Below are 16,408 nucleotides of genomic sequence, written 5' to 3' on the forward strand. Positions count from 1 at the left end.
ATAATGTCATCAAAACTCCATTCTCAAATTCAAACATTACTGGGTGATTATATGGTATTATTCTTCACCTTTTAGGCTTGTGAGTGCTTGTCATTTGGCTCTAGTTGTTATGGTAATGTGAGGTATTCCATCTCCTTTCCCAGCATGCTCTGTGTTTGACATTCATGGGGTTAAAGTCCTCTGAATGATGAAGTGCCAGCGTTTGGGACAGTAAATTGCATCGTTTCAATTGAGAAGAGAGTTCCCCTTGGGTTTGCTGGAGGTCCCTACGGGCTGGCCTTGAACAGAACAGCATGTTGTACATCCATATAAAAAAGGGAAAAATATGGTGGTACTTTCCTCTTTATGATGCAGAGATTAATCTGTCACCATATTCACGCATAAATCCCACTCCCTGCTTTGCAAAATACTGTTTTACCTTACTTTACACTATATTTTATTTTTTTTATTGCCAATAAACATAAACCATCACAAAGGGCTAATGTTCTCATCAATATTATTACAAAATGATCATAAATCCAACGCCTTGTTAAAATTTGACGCCGTCTCTCTCCTCAGCTACTCAACCAGTGAAAATATTAGACAGAAGCATTATTTTATCAGGCAATTTTGCTCCCAATAATAGATGATCTTCTATCGTATTTGAGTTACAGTACACCACTTTATTTTCATTAGATTATTAGGTCCGTGCTTTCCTTCACATCCTTTTCCTCATCGCTGTGTTCAGCACTACTGATCTTGCCTTTTGGGGCCATTTTTTTTTTCTTATACTTCAGTAGAAATGCCTTGACAACACTGTGGTGGTTATTTCATCCTGAGAGACCACAAACTAAACAGCAGAAACACACTGTATAGACGCTTGTTTAGTGGTATGCAAATCATCTTTGCCGGAGGTAAAATTAACATTTTTAATTAAAATATTAGCACCAAACAAACACAGAAAAACACACTAATGATTAAATCATCTTGATAGAAACACATAGTGGAAAATGAAGGAAAATGTCTCAGAATTATTTGAAGTAAAAAATGCCGTATGGATCATACACAACTCTGTCATAAATCTTTAAGTTTTCAGATGGCACAATACTAAATTTAAAGTTATTTTAACTACATGTTTTAAATGCAATAAGATGCAAAATTATACTGTTTTCATCGTGCAAATTAAAATATATATCTGTTTTCATTTATTCTCGCTTCATTTACTTCATTTACTCCCTGGAATAAGCAGTAAAAGGGATAATAATGAAATGAAAAAATGTCATTTACGATCAAATATTTCATTAAATCCAAAAATTTAAGTTATCTGCATTTCCTGAGCAGGTTTCACATATCATGAGGCCCTGAGACACAGATTAGCTGGAGCTTTCTGCAGCTGCTTTTAATGTTACTGTAGCGCCCTCCTGTGGATGACTATGTAAAACTCAAGTAACAACAAACTAGGGGAAAATTCAGGGAAATTAGGAAACAATACACCAACAAAGCAACTTTATTTGAACAAAAGTAAGATGTAATACAGATTCTTCATGTAGCAAAAAGAGTAAAAAGTTATCACCTTAAATGTTGCATTTAAATGTGTGTGTGTGTGTGTGTGTGTGTGTGTGTGTGTGTGTGTGTGTGTGTGTGTGTGTGTGGAAAAAGTTGGATGGGCTTCTGCTGCAGAAGTGTGACATCCATAAGCCCACCTTTCCAGTGCACCTTTCCAGTGACGGAAAGTGAGACCCTTTTGATACAGATGACTCATTTTTATGCCTCTGGTCCACACAGGCCGAGCAGAGCCTTCTGGTAGTCTCCCTTGGTGTGTTCCTGCAGAAACAGAGAAGGTTAGACGAGCTGCATGATGGAGCGAGCCTCACTGTAAACCAGGAAAATGCCAGGGGCAGCTCCTATAGTTCACTCACCATAATAGTCTTTTGCAGAGACTGTCCAAAGTTGGTCTTGTATTCAGAGCAGATCTTCTTCAGGTCCACCTCGCAGCGTGACACAATAATTCTGGTCACTATCTTCTCTTTGGCTCCTTTACTCTGAGCAGACGAGCACAAGTCAGCACTTGCTTAAGTCGTACATGTTCTATACTTAACTACAGCAGCTGATGCAACACTGTTGTAAGATAACTTTTGCCAACTTTGGATTCTGTGTTCCTGCAGCAAAATTGCACTTTCACAAGCAGATGTACTTCTTACATCTGTTCCAAGCAAAAAAAAAAAAAAAAAAAAGAAAAAAAAAAAGTCTGGCCTTCAAAACTAGCCACATTTCAGCGAGAAGAAAGGGAACAGCAGTGTACTACCTTCATGGCTTCATTCAGTCTGTTGGCGAAGTACAGCTGTTTGTTTTCAAAGCACTGAACTGGAACAAGAGAAAAACTGAATAAATATCCACAATAATACATTTTGTATTTTTTATAATACTTGCATATAATATGTTAGGAGCACATTTTGTATTTGTATTTTGTCGTTATGAAAGTGATTCATATCACGAAACCTGGGCTATCGGATGAATATTTACTTATGATAATGAACAAATAGGGCCACGGTCAATCCTAAGGTACAACTTGTATTAACAATATGAATTACTGATTAAGATAAGTGTACCTAGCACCAGGAAGGACCTCTGCAAGTCTCCTTTGACTTCCTTCTGAATACTCTCCTGCATGTCGTAGGGGCTGTAGCTCTTGTACCTCTGAAACACTAACAAGCAGAGAAAATGATTCATTTTGATTGATAATGGGTACATTTTGATAATTATTAAGGAGAAGCAAATATCAACATTTGTGTATCAATGATTCCACATGTAAACAGTGTGTGGTACCTTTCTGCAGGTGGGGTACACTCCTCTCAGACATAATGGAGATCCAGGTTGCTACATCAGTTCCTCTAATCTTTACGCCAGCATCATAGAGTGCCTGCATGGAATCAACAAAATACCAGTAAACACTGCTATACTTTACACTTTGTGACATGAGAGCGGTGCTGCTTCTTTTAAACAGGACTGTGCCAAAATTCTTATCCATGTCTGCAATAAAAACGATGGGTTAGACAAAGTTTTGACAAATTATCCAGGGTTTCCAGGCTCATTCAGACATTTCAGTAGATTTCTTACTGACTTAGTTGTTTGGTTAAATGCAAGGACTCAAAATGTGCATATATATGAGTAACGTATAACACTGGCCAAAATTACACATGATATTTACTAAAAATGAACTGGTTGAGGTCAATGAATTGTTTAAACAGCACTGATATCAAACATGAATCACATGTCCATCATGAGGTGGATCTTGGGATAGATATAGATAATAGACAGGTGAAGCACATTTCTAAAACCTCAAAAAACTAAAATGATAAGGATTGTAAGGGTCAGTGGGAGCCTGATGTTCATTTATAGTAACAATGTCAGGTGAGTCTTTTCTTGATAAAAAAGCAGTTTAACACATTCACAACTAGAATGTTTGATTTTATGTAAAAAAATAGACTCTTAAAATCAATATACTTATATTTCCAGACAAAGTGAAAACGACAACTCACTCTGGCATCTTCATCAATCTTCTCATAGTCTACAATAGAGGACGGTTCGGCTCTCTTGGTCTGCACAGAGATGAGACATGACTTGGGTCAGTTTCAAGGTTATTGTGTTATATAAATTATAAAGACAGGCACAGACAGATCTCACCTGCACCAGAGCCAAGAGCAGCTTAGCAAAGTTCCCTGAGGTGTCACCAGCGACGTCTTTCTCCAGATCCTTCTTGAACACTGTGGGAAATACATTTTCATTTTAGATCTTTTACTCTCTCTGCACAACCCGGAACAATCCCATGACTGTTTAGTTTCTGCTTCAAGAACATTTAAGACCAGACATAAGACTTTTGATGGACAAAGAGAGACAAGGTGCAATAATTTTGAAGTGCATGGAGAGCAGACAGCCCAACAGCCTATGAGTGAGACATTATAAATCAAGACCTACTTCCAGCTCTTTAAATGAACGCTTGGATGTTTTGAACTTACACTCTTTGTAGACCTTCTTGATCTCCACCAGCTCATCATTGCTGCGTGAGCACAAAATCTCAATCAGCGTTTCTTCATCTGTTCCTAAGCCCTGAAGAGACAGACATCTTCATTACTTTTTATACATGACATCCATCTCTAAAGAAAAAACATACTGTCAATTGTCCAGTAGAGGGCAGTGTAATCCCTCAATGGGGTCCACTGGTAGAGTCCATGTCCCTTACCTTGATTGATCCTCTGATCTCTGAGGCGTCGTACTGGGCCGTGCTCTTCATTAGTCCGAGGATCACTGTTTCCAAAGAACCAGACAGCGCTCCCTTCAGGGCTGAGATCATGTCCTACAAAAATAAAAACACAACAGCGTTGCCTGATTGGACTGAAAGTGGCCCACTACATAATCAGAGCTGTGGAGGGTTTTGAAATTTTCTGTCGCGGCCTGCTGCACCTTCTTTGCTCTCCTTTCATATGCAAAAGCAATGTCTCTCCTTTGGGAGTAGGTCCGCTTTGTTAGGACATCAATGATGGTCTGCTCATCCACTCCTAATGTTAATGCAAAAAAAAAAAAAAGACACACATAGATTACTCACATTAAACAAGATAAAGGGGATAGATTTCAACTACTAAATATAGTTACAGAATTATATGTCATGTGTTAAGGGAGGCTTGTTTGAACACATGACTTAATGGTCACAAGGTAGTTAAACCCTTATGCCCTGACTAGTAAAGAAAATTAACTTCATGTTTATCATAACAACAAAATGGTGGGCTGTTGCAGAGTTAGCGGTCAGACTGTTGCCAGTAGCTCTCAGTCAGTGGCCAGAGAAGGCCTCTGCCAGCACCGAGGCACAGACTTGGAGGTGCTCCCAGCATGGTCAAAAGATTTTGAGCCAGGATGCTGACTCACAAATACCAGCTACTCATTTGTGGAGAGAAGCTGCAGAACCAAGCACAGAGTTTTTTTTTCCCCCCCCTTTAAGAGACGTGCACTGTATTATATCTTGCCTTTGGTTTTGATAGCAGTCTCTATCCTGGCAGCATCTCTGTCAGGGTCAAAATCCACAGCAGGTACCACAGTGGGGAATGTGGGCTCATGTGCCTGAGGATTCAAAGTGAGTGTGAGAGATAGAAACAACGGTTTTATTTAACAAACAGTATGGAGTGTATCTAATGCACATAATGTACTGTATAGTTTCTAAAATCAAAAAAGGTAAAAAGAAAAAAAGTATGGCATTACCCCGATGTTGAGAGACAGCTGTCCAAGAAACTCTGATACCATAGACATTTTGACTGTCCTGGAAAAGATAAAACTATCAACATCATACAATGAAAACTATCAAATGTAATCAAATCTCACTGTAATCCTATCACTGACTTGTCTGGGTTGAACCATGCAAGGGGCCATGTTTGTTTTGTCTGAAGACATAATCACTTGAGCCTCTAAGGCAATGTCTTCTAAACAGAGGCAGAGGAAACTCAGTTCATTCAGTCACACAAATCACTGCAAGATATATCTTAGTTTTCACTGCTTTGACATATTCACATTCAGAGCAGGTCCTGGTGAAATGGTTAGATACTTCTGAAAGTCCACTAACTTTCAAATCCTTGTTTGGCCTGACACATTCTTAACAGTAACCCCGAAGAGACACACCCTGGAAAAAGCTACTGTACTCCAGTCTGGTATGACAACTGAGCACACTCAGATGCACACACACAATGCACACAGGTTGGAGTTGACACTGAAGAGCAGAAACTTAGTTTCACTTGAAAAAATAAAAATCAAGAATAAAGAAAATACAGCACAAGCACAACACAAACTGAATGGAGGTTATGTGGAAATCATGTTATCACTCGTGATTGCAATTTGGAAAATTCCTTTAAACATTACTGTGGTGTAACATTAATCTCAATTACAAATCATGTTATTCAACATTCAAATGTATGATCACACTGAACTTACCTTAGTTGTAAAAGTTGAGATGATCGAGATTTGTCCAGGCAATGTTTAAGTGGAATGGGTGTGGAGCTTTAACTTTTCTGACATAGAAAAAGGCTTCCCCTTTCACCTCCCCTGACTCAGATTCCCTCCCCTTTCCATGCACTCATGACTCCACCCTTTCCCACTAGAAGCCACTGGAACAAGGGTTTTCAAGGTTTTCAAAGCTTTGTGAAACTTTTTTCCCCTCACACAAAATATTATTCTACGTGACTATAGCTCTGTGCCTTCAGGAGATTTTCAAAGTGATGTATAATCCTGACTTCACAGTCTAGACTTGCCTATCTGCACATGACAGGCAATAATGACACTCCCATATGAAAACTTAAACAAAGTTTATTGTTGCTGTTTTTACAAAACATTACAAAAATATAAAAAAAACATTCAACACATAGATTCTATACAGTAGAAAGTGCTTCAGCAGTCACATATTTAAGGTGATAATGTATTTCCAGTATGAAATGTTAAGACATTAAGATGTCAGTCAGTCCTTTCCTTTCCTTTCCTTTCCTTTCCTTTCCTTTCCTCTCCTCCTTTCCTACACAGGCTCAACTCCTCCTTTGATTTACCTAAACTATGACATGAAATGATATGAAAGACATGATATTAAATCCCATGATTAAACTGACTTCTGAATTAGCTTTTTCATATACTTTTTACGCCTGCTCGTACGTTTTGTTTGTTTGTTCTTCTTGTTGCCTCCTGCGTTTAAGTTGTTTGACTGTCCAGCTCCACGGCTGTTGAACTGTAATGACCCGTCTCTCGCCGTCTGGTGGGATAAAGGAAGGCAAAAGTGGATCTTTAAATAACTTGGTGCTTAATTCAAGTAGCAACACACATTATACCCTCCAACAATATTTTCATCCGTGGCAAATGTTGACAATCAAAATATACAGCTGAAAACTTTACTGACAGTTTTTCACTTTACTGTTTCGACAAGTGAAAAGATGTGTTAACGTCTTTACTGTGTGGAATTTTTGACAGGCATCCAATGAATGTCTCTGAGTTGACACCATTAAACCACACTAAGGTGTTGCTGATAATGGTATGCTCTCTATTGTCCCTCTTGTTAGTTTTGGGCTTGCGCAGTCAAACTATGCAGTAGTGTGCCGTTTCAGCCTGTCTAATAAGGAAATGGCCAAGTGCTTAACACTCACTAAAACTTAGTGGGGCACAGCATTTCATTTATGCTGGCTTATAGAGAATCCCTGGGTACATGTATTTGTCTGTCTAAGAAAGGGTGTGAACTTCCTAGAAATTAATAAGCAAATGCTTCCCATCAATTCCAGTCACACTTCAACCTTTCATCTTATTAGTACAATGTGTCGGGTGATATTATATTTTTCACAGTGCCATCTGTCAACACAGTAACTACAGTGACTAAAAACAAGCACACACCTTTGGGAAGGGTTTTGGTGGGAAGGTGCAGGGGACACGGCCATGTGCTTGGTGGAACGGTAGGACCACAGCTGGATCAACAGGTATCCAGGGTATGAAGCCAGAGGCTGGGGGCTGGGGGACGGAGCTGTGCAGCTGTTGCAGGTTGTATGCCCCCCGACTCATTTGCCCAGGAGCTGCTTTTAATAAGGTCACAAATGGTTCCCCTGCTTTGTGCACAATCAGGTACTGTCCTTTGTCTAACCTACAAAATCAAATTAAGTCAATGAGGGTGTGTGAAAGTGAAAACCCACACAGTGAAGCATATTGTAGCTCTCTGAGGGATCTCTTGTTTCCTGCCAAATGACTGGAATGTAGGTGAACAGAGCCTTAAGAAAGCAGAAGGTGACACATCTTTTGAGGGTCGTTGAGTAATCGATTGTGTAACCCTCCAACACAAACACGAGGGCAGTCTATCGTCATATCTTTAGCCCGAGGCTGTCAGCTCTGAATGTCCAGAAATTTCATCAACTTAATCAGAGCGTGAAGAAAGATGTGCCAAGACAATTCATCTGCTGATGTTCTCCAGTTAAATAAAAGTTTAAGAAACAGACCCAATCTTCCTCTAAATTTGGACTGAACATTTAATTAATCCACATTCGTCTATCCATTTGAATGTTTACAGTTTTAACACTTTAAATAAGTCATGTTGCATTAAATCAAAAAATGTAAAGTCAGCCCAAATTAACATTCTTTCTGCAGAAATAATTTAATTATTAACAAACTTATATCTGAATAAAAATGGGAAAATGACAGAAGATAAGCTCTGCACTAACAATCTTACCCAGTTAGCTTTTTCAGTAGGTGGTGCAGTATATTCAGTGACTTGGATGGCCTGTGAATGGAAATGACATATCACCAAGTTACAGTCTGTTTACTTATGTGGTGATCTAATTTTCATCACTGATTCAGACGACAAAAACAGAGGCGATGATGGCGACCGATGATGAAAAAAACTGGATTATCTGTAAGCTGATGAACGGACTGAATCTTAAGTAACATTATCACAAAGGGATGATTGGGTTAATCCTAATCATCTGCACACATCGGCTCTAACGACACTCACTTGAACCCACAGGAGATGTTCTCTTTCCAGTCGTCAGGCAGCTTTCTCAGCAGAGCTACTTTTGATGTGTGTGCACTGATGTGAGCTACAGAGACAGACAGAGAGGGTGAGAGATACACTGAGAAAAGAGCTAATGAGCATGCACATCAAGAGCTTCACCTCATCATCAGTGTCATTCCTTCATTCCTAGTGCTTACAATGCAATTAGTCTGTGATGATTTGCCAACGTTATTACAAGCTTGAGTGGGGGTAAGAAATACTTGTTGGTCCCATCTTCTTTCCTGCCTCCCACTCCAGCTTGTGATTCCTGCTTATTTCAACAGTACCTTCCTTTAAGTGTGGACTATTCTAGAGCTTCCAACCAAAGCCATAAATACACAAATGGGTAAGCCACATGATATACCTCATGATAAACTTCGAACCACTAAGCAAAGAAGGAAGTCTTTTATCAGCAGTGCCTGTTGCATTAAACGCGAGATATTCTCTATTGTTTCATTCAGCTCCTCACTGGCTATTCTTCTTATAATACTGTTAGTACAACAGTGTCTCTTTTTTTAGACTGGAAAATCTGACCATTTTTTAACTCTTTCAAAGAAATCATGGAAGTCAGAGGCCTGATACAGAGTTCCACTTTTTTGGCAAAGCTGTTCATAGCATGAATAAAAGGAACCAGTACAGAAGCTTGTACTTTCAATGTGTACTGTGCGTCAACTATGCTAACAGACTGGAAAGGGCTATAATTTAGAGACTGCTGGTTGCAAAAGCTATACATTAGACAGGAAAAACTTCATTATGCTGGGTAGATGGTGACGTACATTCCCAGACAACACCTACATAAGTCAACAGATCATTGCAGCTGCTACAGGAAACTCTTCCCCTGAATCCTCAACTACAGGTAAATAGCACATGTGAGTCGACAATATCCATTGAGGCAATTTAATCAAAGCTATAAACAACATTTAGCTGACCTCGGCACACTGTATTCTTTGTTATTCCCCACAACCAAATGTGGCTGTTGTTATGGCAACAAAGTAAACTTAATCACTACACAGTGGCAGCAGGATGGTGAGTCATCTCCAGACTATTCCATTGGTTTGTGGGAGGATATGCTTTGTGGACTCTGCTGAGCGCAGTGAGGGAAGGAGAAGAGAAAATTCTCTTTTTGAAGCCACATAAATGTTACTTTGACTATTTTCTTAGCATTTATGTTGAAAAATGAAAGGCGCTGCACTAGAACAGGGAACATTTCTGCCTTGATTTTAACAGAATTCAGAAAGAACAGGATTGCCGGGAACTTCAATAACAGTTTTACCTATGTATGAAACTGTGCTGGAGTGTAGCAACGTCTCTGTCCACAGCTGGCAAGCCTCACTGCTGGTTAGACACTCCACACCATAACTCAACTGATACTCCAGCTTGGGCAAGACATGCACTGGAACATACTACTGGGGCAGAAAACAAAGAACACAAATAGGATGGTTAGATAAACTGATTTTACACTTATAATAGTATAATATCTAATGTCTGAAGCTCTGAAATGTTTATGAACTAACATGTATACCTGGTTTTGGCTGCTGCCCACTTTTCTTGAATGGGTCAGTGACAGAGATGTGCGCACCATGACCAGCAAATCTTGCAGACTGTAGAGCTTGTAGAGGAGGTTGCCCTCTTCTGGAGCTTTGTAATCTTGTTCGTCCTCTGCACTAGCCTGCAGGTCTTGTGATAGTATTTCTGCACAGGGGGCAATAATGTACTGTGTGTTAGTGGCATACAGACACAGCTTAAATCCCCACAATGAAAATCATTTTGACACTAACTTTTGTGCTCTGTCGTGTTGACATTGACCACTGGTGCAGATTTGTGGAGAGCAGTGCAGGTCTCTCCGTCCTGATTCTGGTTTCTCTCCAAATATGAAGACACACAGGGCTTAACCAAAGTTGTTGGATGGGAGTGAACTGAGGGTCCCATGGTTTGGGTGGCTGAGTTGGTTTCCTGGGATATGGTGGAGCATTTTTCTGTGTCGCTGGCAGAGTTGAACATTGCCGTCTGCATGCGTAGGATCTCTCCCAGTTGGTCGCCAGACTTTGGTCTTTTGGATTGTCGCGTCCGCCTTGTAACTTTTTGAGGAGCAGATGACTCTGAATTTACAGGGTCTGTCTGAGAGACTGGGGTATTATGGGGGTCAGAAGAGCATGGTGTGGGATTAGACTGTATTGTAGCTGGAGACGGACAGACATCAATGATCAGCTTCTCATCTTCAGAGTCGCCTGTAGAAGCTAGGTCTTGGTCAATCTCCTGTGCAGAGTCCTGCCTCACCTGCTCAGTCTTTGGCCCATTAGACTCATTAACAACCGGCTGAGCTGTCTCCTTTGTCATGGGATCATCCATAACTGTCAGTGAGGCGTTCGTCTCTTCTAGTAAACTGCTGCAAGAACTGCTTTCAAAATTCTCACTTGACTTTTCACTCTTATTTACAAGTGGGGAACTTTTAGCTTTTTTACTTTTAACACATGCATCCGGCTCATTGTGTACTTTCTGTATCTTGGAGGCTTTAATGGATGTCGTCTCTCCAAATGTCTCCAGGTCAGTCAGGTCCACCTCAAAGTCAAGACCACTGTTTTCAAAAGACACTGGATTTCTTTGTGAGCTCTCCTGAAACAGAAAACAAAGAATTATTGCTCTGATGATATAAAAGCACATACCACATATATTACCACTTCTATGTGTGCGTCAACATACCGGAGAGAGTTTCTGCTCATTCACAGGAACCTCTGTCATTAAATGGAACACATTTTTACTTCCAGTCTTATTGGTGGAGAGCTTCAAACTCTCCTCATGGTAGAAGTGACTCCTCTCTCTCACTGTCATTTCAGTCTTCAGAAGGGGGGAATCTATGAACACAGTTTTCTTCTGATGACTGCCTGTAAATAAGACGTGAAATAAAAAATTATGTGAAACTGTGCCACCATGAGGCCATTCGATGTTAATGCACACTGTGATACAGCTCAGATTTCCTCAATGCTTTGTTAAGAACAAAACGTCTCATCTCTCAAAAGCAAAATCAGATGCAAACTCCTTACATGCACTGTCTACATGAAACCTTTTTAACAGTGAGTGTAAATGCATTAACTACATGTTATACATATAGAGCCTTATAATCTAAAAATCTCATGCACTCTTTTTAAACGTTGAAACATATATCATTTCAGTGAGAAAAAAATTACATGACTTAGTCTTTTTGGTAGAATCCATATAATTTTATTGAGAGTAACTGTAAAATTCAATAAATGCCAACAAACTAGCATAAAATAACATTAAACGTGTGTATGTTTCTGTTTTTACTGTACACACACAGCTCTTTCTTTTATTAATGCAGCCATATGAATCTGTAGTCACCCTCTAACTTATTTAAACACCTTTTTTGTAAGGTAAGGTGTGCTGTCTGTATATTATTCAACCCAAGATTTAGGTTCCGTCAGAGTTGTTAGGATCTGTTTTAAATTAAGGTAAAATAGCACGATTATTTGCCATGATTTGATGGCTGAAGGTGGCCAGCAAAACAAAGACGAGAGAGAGGAAGAGAAAGGGGGTTCATCCATGTATTGCTCTTGAGCATTTTTATCCGCTGGAAGCAGACCCTAAATTGGCCCTAATTTAATTTAATTTCCACCATGACAGCATGAGGTGCTGAATAACGATGCTGTACCTTTTCCTGGATTTACTTTGACCCAAACAGGCAGTTCCCATGGCTCCGCAAAGTCAGGGCCATGGTTGTCCAGCAGCTTGACCAGGGCATCACGAGTCAGACACACGTGAGGCTCATAACGAGCACATAGCTTCTCTGCATTGTCATCACTGCTGATTTTCTGTAGGGAAAAACAAGACTCAGTCAAACCTCCGGAACATCCACTGTATCAGTCAAACAAATACAAGTAACTACACAAGTGTCTACAATTAGCTGGACTTTGACAGTACTGTGTCTGGCCAAGCATCCTTCAGAAACACAATTAGCACTGGTTTTGCTGAGCAAGACATGAACACCCTCTGGTGTCTTTTGTGAAAACTGCAAGAGCTGAAATGGAGTTACAATAGACCTGCGGTCATGAATCCCATTCTAGCAGTAAAACATCTTTGTGACTTTATTGGAGTAATTAAAAAAGCGAGACAATTGCTTACAGCGTGCATGTCCTTAGCTTTTTTAGCTGGAGGATTCTCTGATGAAACACTTTGATAATCCGATGCAAGCTGTGCATCAGCAGGCACTATCTTGTGGTCTGTAATATCCACATTGCCCTGGAGAAATAAAGGGTGCAAATATGGAAATGGAGGAAGTGAATCAACACCAAAAGACTGATTCTGCAATACAATACTTCAAGATGAAAGGTTGAACAGAAAACTGGACAATGGCATTTATGAACTGAAATATATGAATTGGTAATTCTACACCTCTGGGACTGGATCAGCTCTTGTGTGATAGAAGCCCTTCAAAAGTATGTTACCATGATTAGCAGCTGTTTTTCAAAGGTCAGCGTCAGCCCTGGGTTGAAAGTTCCTCCTGTCAAACTAGTCATCTCATGGATTTGGTAGAGCTGAGGAAATGTCTTAATGCACTCCAAACAGCACTTAAAGAAATCCTGAAAAACAAATTCAGGATCTGTGTTTTAATACTTGTGAACGCAGCACACAGAGCTGCTGACAGGTGCAATCCCTGTAGCTTCAGTACCTCTGAATATTGCAGAGCTCCCTGTGATATGAAGTTGTAGTCATCAGGACACATTCTGGCCACATCTTGCAGGTACCTCATGAACTGCATCACTTCATTGTTTACTCGTGCTTTTAAGTTCTGAAATATTAGACCAAAATATTTGAGTAAAGCAAAGCAGTAGGAACTGTCAAGATCAAAAAACTGTTAAGAATAAAATGCTAGCACCTGTGGAGGAACCCTGGTCTTCTTATTCATCAAAAATTCAAGATATCTCTTCTGGTCTTTGCTGGACAGGGTGGACACACAAGGGAACGGCAGTCTGGGTTCAGGGTAAGCAGCCCTGGCCTCATTCTCAACCTGCTTGAGCTTCACTTTTGATTTTGTGGTACCCTTGCATTCTTCTTCACCATCCGCAGCATCTGCATACGGATCATCACTATCACAACAGGCCTCTTCCTTGCTGATGCAACTGTTGTCTTTAAACTCTGCAGTGTCTTCTGTGGAGGGAGAGCAGGAGGCTTTTGCAGCTCCCACATCACACTCTCGTTTTATGCTGGCATTCTCTACAGGACTTAGGAGGAGAAAAAAAATGAAGGGGAAAAGAAAATGCAGTCTCACTAGTTAGCTTTTAAAAACACAGTAAAATGCATCTGAACTGATGTGTTGCTAAATATGTTTACTGACATACCTTTGGAGAAAGGCCCACAGTTCTCTAATATTAGGTACAAGGGCATATTTGTCGTAGAGATCTCTGGTAAAGAATGGACCGTCAGGAACTGGAGGGTCCTCCCTTTATGTAAAAGTATTACGTTATATCACAACAATCTGCATTATTTTATTATGGCTGTTAGATTAGATATCAGCTTTTACCATTTAAGTAATCAAACACACATACGGTGTCACACTTGACAATGAATTCCATAGTGGCATAAACAAAGTCAAATAAACAAGTAATTAAGATATATTTTTCACACACACTTTATACTGCATGAGCCTCCAGCAAGCATCAGCTGTGGATGGAAGGGATGCATGTGCCAATAAATCCATATTTAATACTAAACTTATTTCCGTTTGAAACTGCTGGTCTGTACTAGATCAAATAAAATTACCAAACATTTCCTGGTTTCAGTTTGAAAATAATAACACTTTTTTTTTTTTTTTGCCATGGTAATTTTATTTATTTATATGGATACCATTTTTTTTATGAACCTAAATTTAATCAGTGATCAGTATTATATCTGTAGCCATCTGCAACTAACTAAAAAGTGCATGCATGCTAATTTGTAACAAATACCAGGGTCCTTATCTAAATGATCGATAACTACAAATATAACGCTGTGCATCTGAGTATTTTATGATAATACCAATTGTGTTTTAGTGGAAGAATACGCTGAACTGTAAGAAGCATGTTAAGCACGTTTCTGTGAACTTCCCCTTTCAACCGTCACAATACAAGAGGACATTAACGTTATCTAACATTTCTGCGTTAAATCACTGCCCCACAATGAAGAACAACCATAACAGTGTTTATATCATTTTGGAAAGACGCACACAACCAAGAAGAAGGTAAAACTGTATGTCAAATAAACTATTAATTAATTGTTAACACTAACCGTAGCGTTATTGTTTAAATAGCCCGAGTAGGATATTTACAGGGCTTAGCTACAAATGCTAACGCTGATACATTTAACTTAAGAAATACAAAAACAAACAAACAACAAAAAAAAAACTTCGTATTCCGTTAATTTAAAGTGAAGTTTTTGAATAGTTTGGCTGACAAAGTAAACTTGGTGCAGTTCTTTTGTTTAGTCCTCCTCGATACAGACTCATATTTTAAATGTGTGAATGATGAATAGTGGCTACACTCAGCCACATTATGGTAATCGCTGTCTGGTTAGGGACATTTTTATCATTTAAGTACCTAACGTTTCGTTAGCACGGCTAGCTGTTAGCTGTCAATCAAAACACAACTCTCTGTTGGGCTTAGTTTAGAATGCTAACTAGCTTGTTAGCTAAGATTAGCTAGTCCAGAGTTGGATGGCCGGAACTGTCATGAAATCTACCACTAGGACTTTCTGCAAAGGTTAGCAGTGAAACCATTACTTACCATACCAGCTCCATAATTGTCACTTTCTAATGGTCCGCAGGAACAACAACATCTGACGTACGCGTTACTGTAAATAAGTCCGTTAGCATTAGCCAGCTAACAAACGTTTGACAGTCGACATTCTTCGTCTGGTGATATTATGTTGACATTACAGCTTTGTGAACATTGCTGCCCCCATGTGGATGTTAGTCGATCCGCATATTTACCATTTATTAGAAAACAGGTCCATGAGCCAATTACCGTCTTTCTTTGCAGTCCGCACCTGACTCTGCAGCCTCCAGTATACTAGTGTTGTTTGTTTATTAATAATAATAGTAATAATAAAAACACATTCAGAACTGCTGTAAACACTGTTCCTTAATTGTTGTGGCTGAAGGACACCCCCATAAATTCTTATAAATGTCTGTTGCTAAAAACATGAATTAAAATAAGCCCAAATATCCTACTATCCTTAGCTGCACTTTGATGGTGTGTAAAATCTGAGTAAATATACAGCCATTATCCCTACTATTCCACATCTGGCTCGGGTATTATCAAGGTACGTGCACCATTGTTTTGGAGAGTTTTATTCAAAATTGTGATTCTCTATGATCATTACCTGGAAACAAATAGCTCAAAACCTCCTACTGGGCTTGCTTAAAATGGAAAGATGCTTTTTTCAGATCACTAAGCTAATGATAAAATGATGACACTTTTTCTTAATATTCTAAGGAGATGACATTGAGGGGTATGTGATGAAAAATAATTTAAAATCCATATAAATTATTACAGAACTTTATAAAATTGCAGTTCTTAACACATCATCAAAATGGATAGGAAAATGAAATTAAACATTAATAGTCCCTCCAGGGAAATTGGATTGGAATGAGTTTGCACTGTTATGTCTTATACAAAAATGTCTTGGACTGATATGTCTTCTTAACCTTTCTTAAGTGCACGGTTAAATAAAGTATAACTCTTGTTCTGACTTTCATTTCCATTTGCACATATTTAGATGCAAGTATTAAACTAATTTCATAACATTATCTGCTGTTAAAATTTGGAGAACAGCGTCCAGTGGAGCGGGACTATGATAAAATACTGAAGCACTAGAACATTTAGGCCT

At 39.2% G+C, this 16,408-nt stretch overlaps 2 protein-coding genes across 3 annotated transcripts; both read right to left on the reverse strand.

Moving 5' to 3' along the window:
• Nucleotides 1-1,470: 1,470 nt before the first annotated feature.
• LOC139633333 (annexin A2-like) lies at nt 1,471-6,074 on the reverse strand. The gene is made up of 13 exons (XM_071498932.1): nt 5,953-6,074; nt 5,230-5,287; nt 4,998-5,091; nt 4,441-4,535; nt 4,220-4,333; nt 3,996-4,086; nt 3,664-3,743; nt 3,519-3,578; nt 2,806-2,899; nt 2,589-2,684; nt 2,285-2,343; nt 1,899-2,021; nt 1,471-1,803 (listed from the first exon to the last, which is right to left on the reverse strand). Exons 2-13 carry the CDS (start codon nt 5,275-5,277, stop codon nt 1,744-1,746), a joined length of 1,014 nt encoding a protein of 337 aa, XP_071355033.1. The 5' UTR covers nt 5,278-5,287; nt 5,953-6,074; the 3' UTR covers nt 1,471-1,743.
• A 232-nt stretch (nt 6,075-6,306) lies between these two features.
• Nucleotides 6,307-15,566, reverse strand: ice2 (interactor of little elongator complex ELL subunit 2). 2 transcript variants are annotated; one of them, XM_071498954.1, is made up of 16 exons: nt 15,304-15,566; nt 13,885-13,986; nt 13,422-13,767; nt 13,215-13,334; nt 12,991-13,125; nt 12,668-12,784; nt 12,198-12,357; nt 11,231-11,412; nt 10,309-11,143; nt 10,053-10,222; nt 9,804-9,933; nt 8,492-8,576; nt 8,210-8,260; nt 7,387-7,630; nt 6,661-6,757; nt 6,307-6,562 (listed from the first exon to the last, which is right to left on the reverse strand). In XM_071498954.1, exons 1-16 carry the CDS (start codon nt 15,315-15,317, stop codon nt 6,558-6,560), a joined length of 2,793 nt encoding a protein of 930 aa, XP_071355055.1. In that variant the 5' UTR covers nt 15,318-15,566; the 3' UTR covers nt 6,307-6,557. The 2 variants fall into 2 exon arrangements, with proteins under 2 accessions (XP_071355055.1, XP_071355045.1); XM_071498944.1 differs by having other exon boundaries at nt 6,307-6,757; nt 15,304-15,565.
• Between the last annotated feature and the right edge of the window lie 842 nt (nt 15,567-16,408).

This window comes from Trachinotus anak, unplaced genomic scaffold (genome assembly GCF_046630095.1).
Source record: "Trachinotus anak isolate AG129_WGS33_773 ecotype Australia unplaced genomic scaffold, CSIRO_AGI_Tana_v1 ptg000002l, whole genome shotgun sequence".
In the NCBI taxonomy this organism is placed as follows: domain Eukaryota; kingdom Metazoa; phylum Chordata; class Actinopteri; order Carangiformes; family Carangidae; genus Trachinotus; species Trachinotus anak.

Coding starts and splice junctions, on each gene's coding strand:
- LOC139633333 (XM_071498932.1), bottom strand. CDS start 5,277: ATGTCTATGGTATCAGAGTTTCTTGGACAGCTGTCTCTCAACATCGGG. Junction 2,685..2,805: donor TGTACCCCACCTGCAGAAAG/GTACCACACACT, acceptor TCTGCTTGTTAG/TGTTTCAGAGGTACAAGAGC. Junction 1,804..1,898: donor CTCTGCAAAAGACTATTATG/GTGAGTGAACTA, acceptor CTGTTTCTGCAG/GAACACACCAAGGGAGACTA.
- ice2 (XM_071498944.1), bottom strand. Junction 11,413..12,197: donor CAAAGTAAATCCAGGAAAAG/GTACAGCATCGT, acceptor TCTTATTTACAG/GCAGTCATCAGAAGAAAACT. Junction 7,631..8,209: donor CTACTGAAAAAGCTAACTGG/GTAAGATTGTTA, acceptor TTGATTTTGTAG/GTTAGACAAAGGACAGTACC.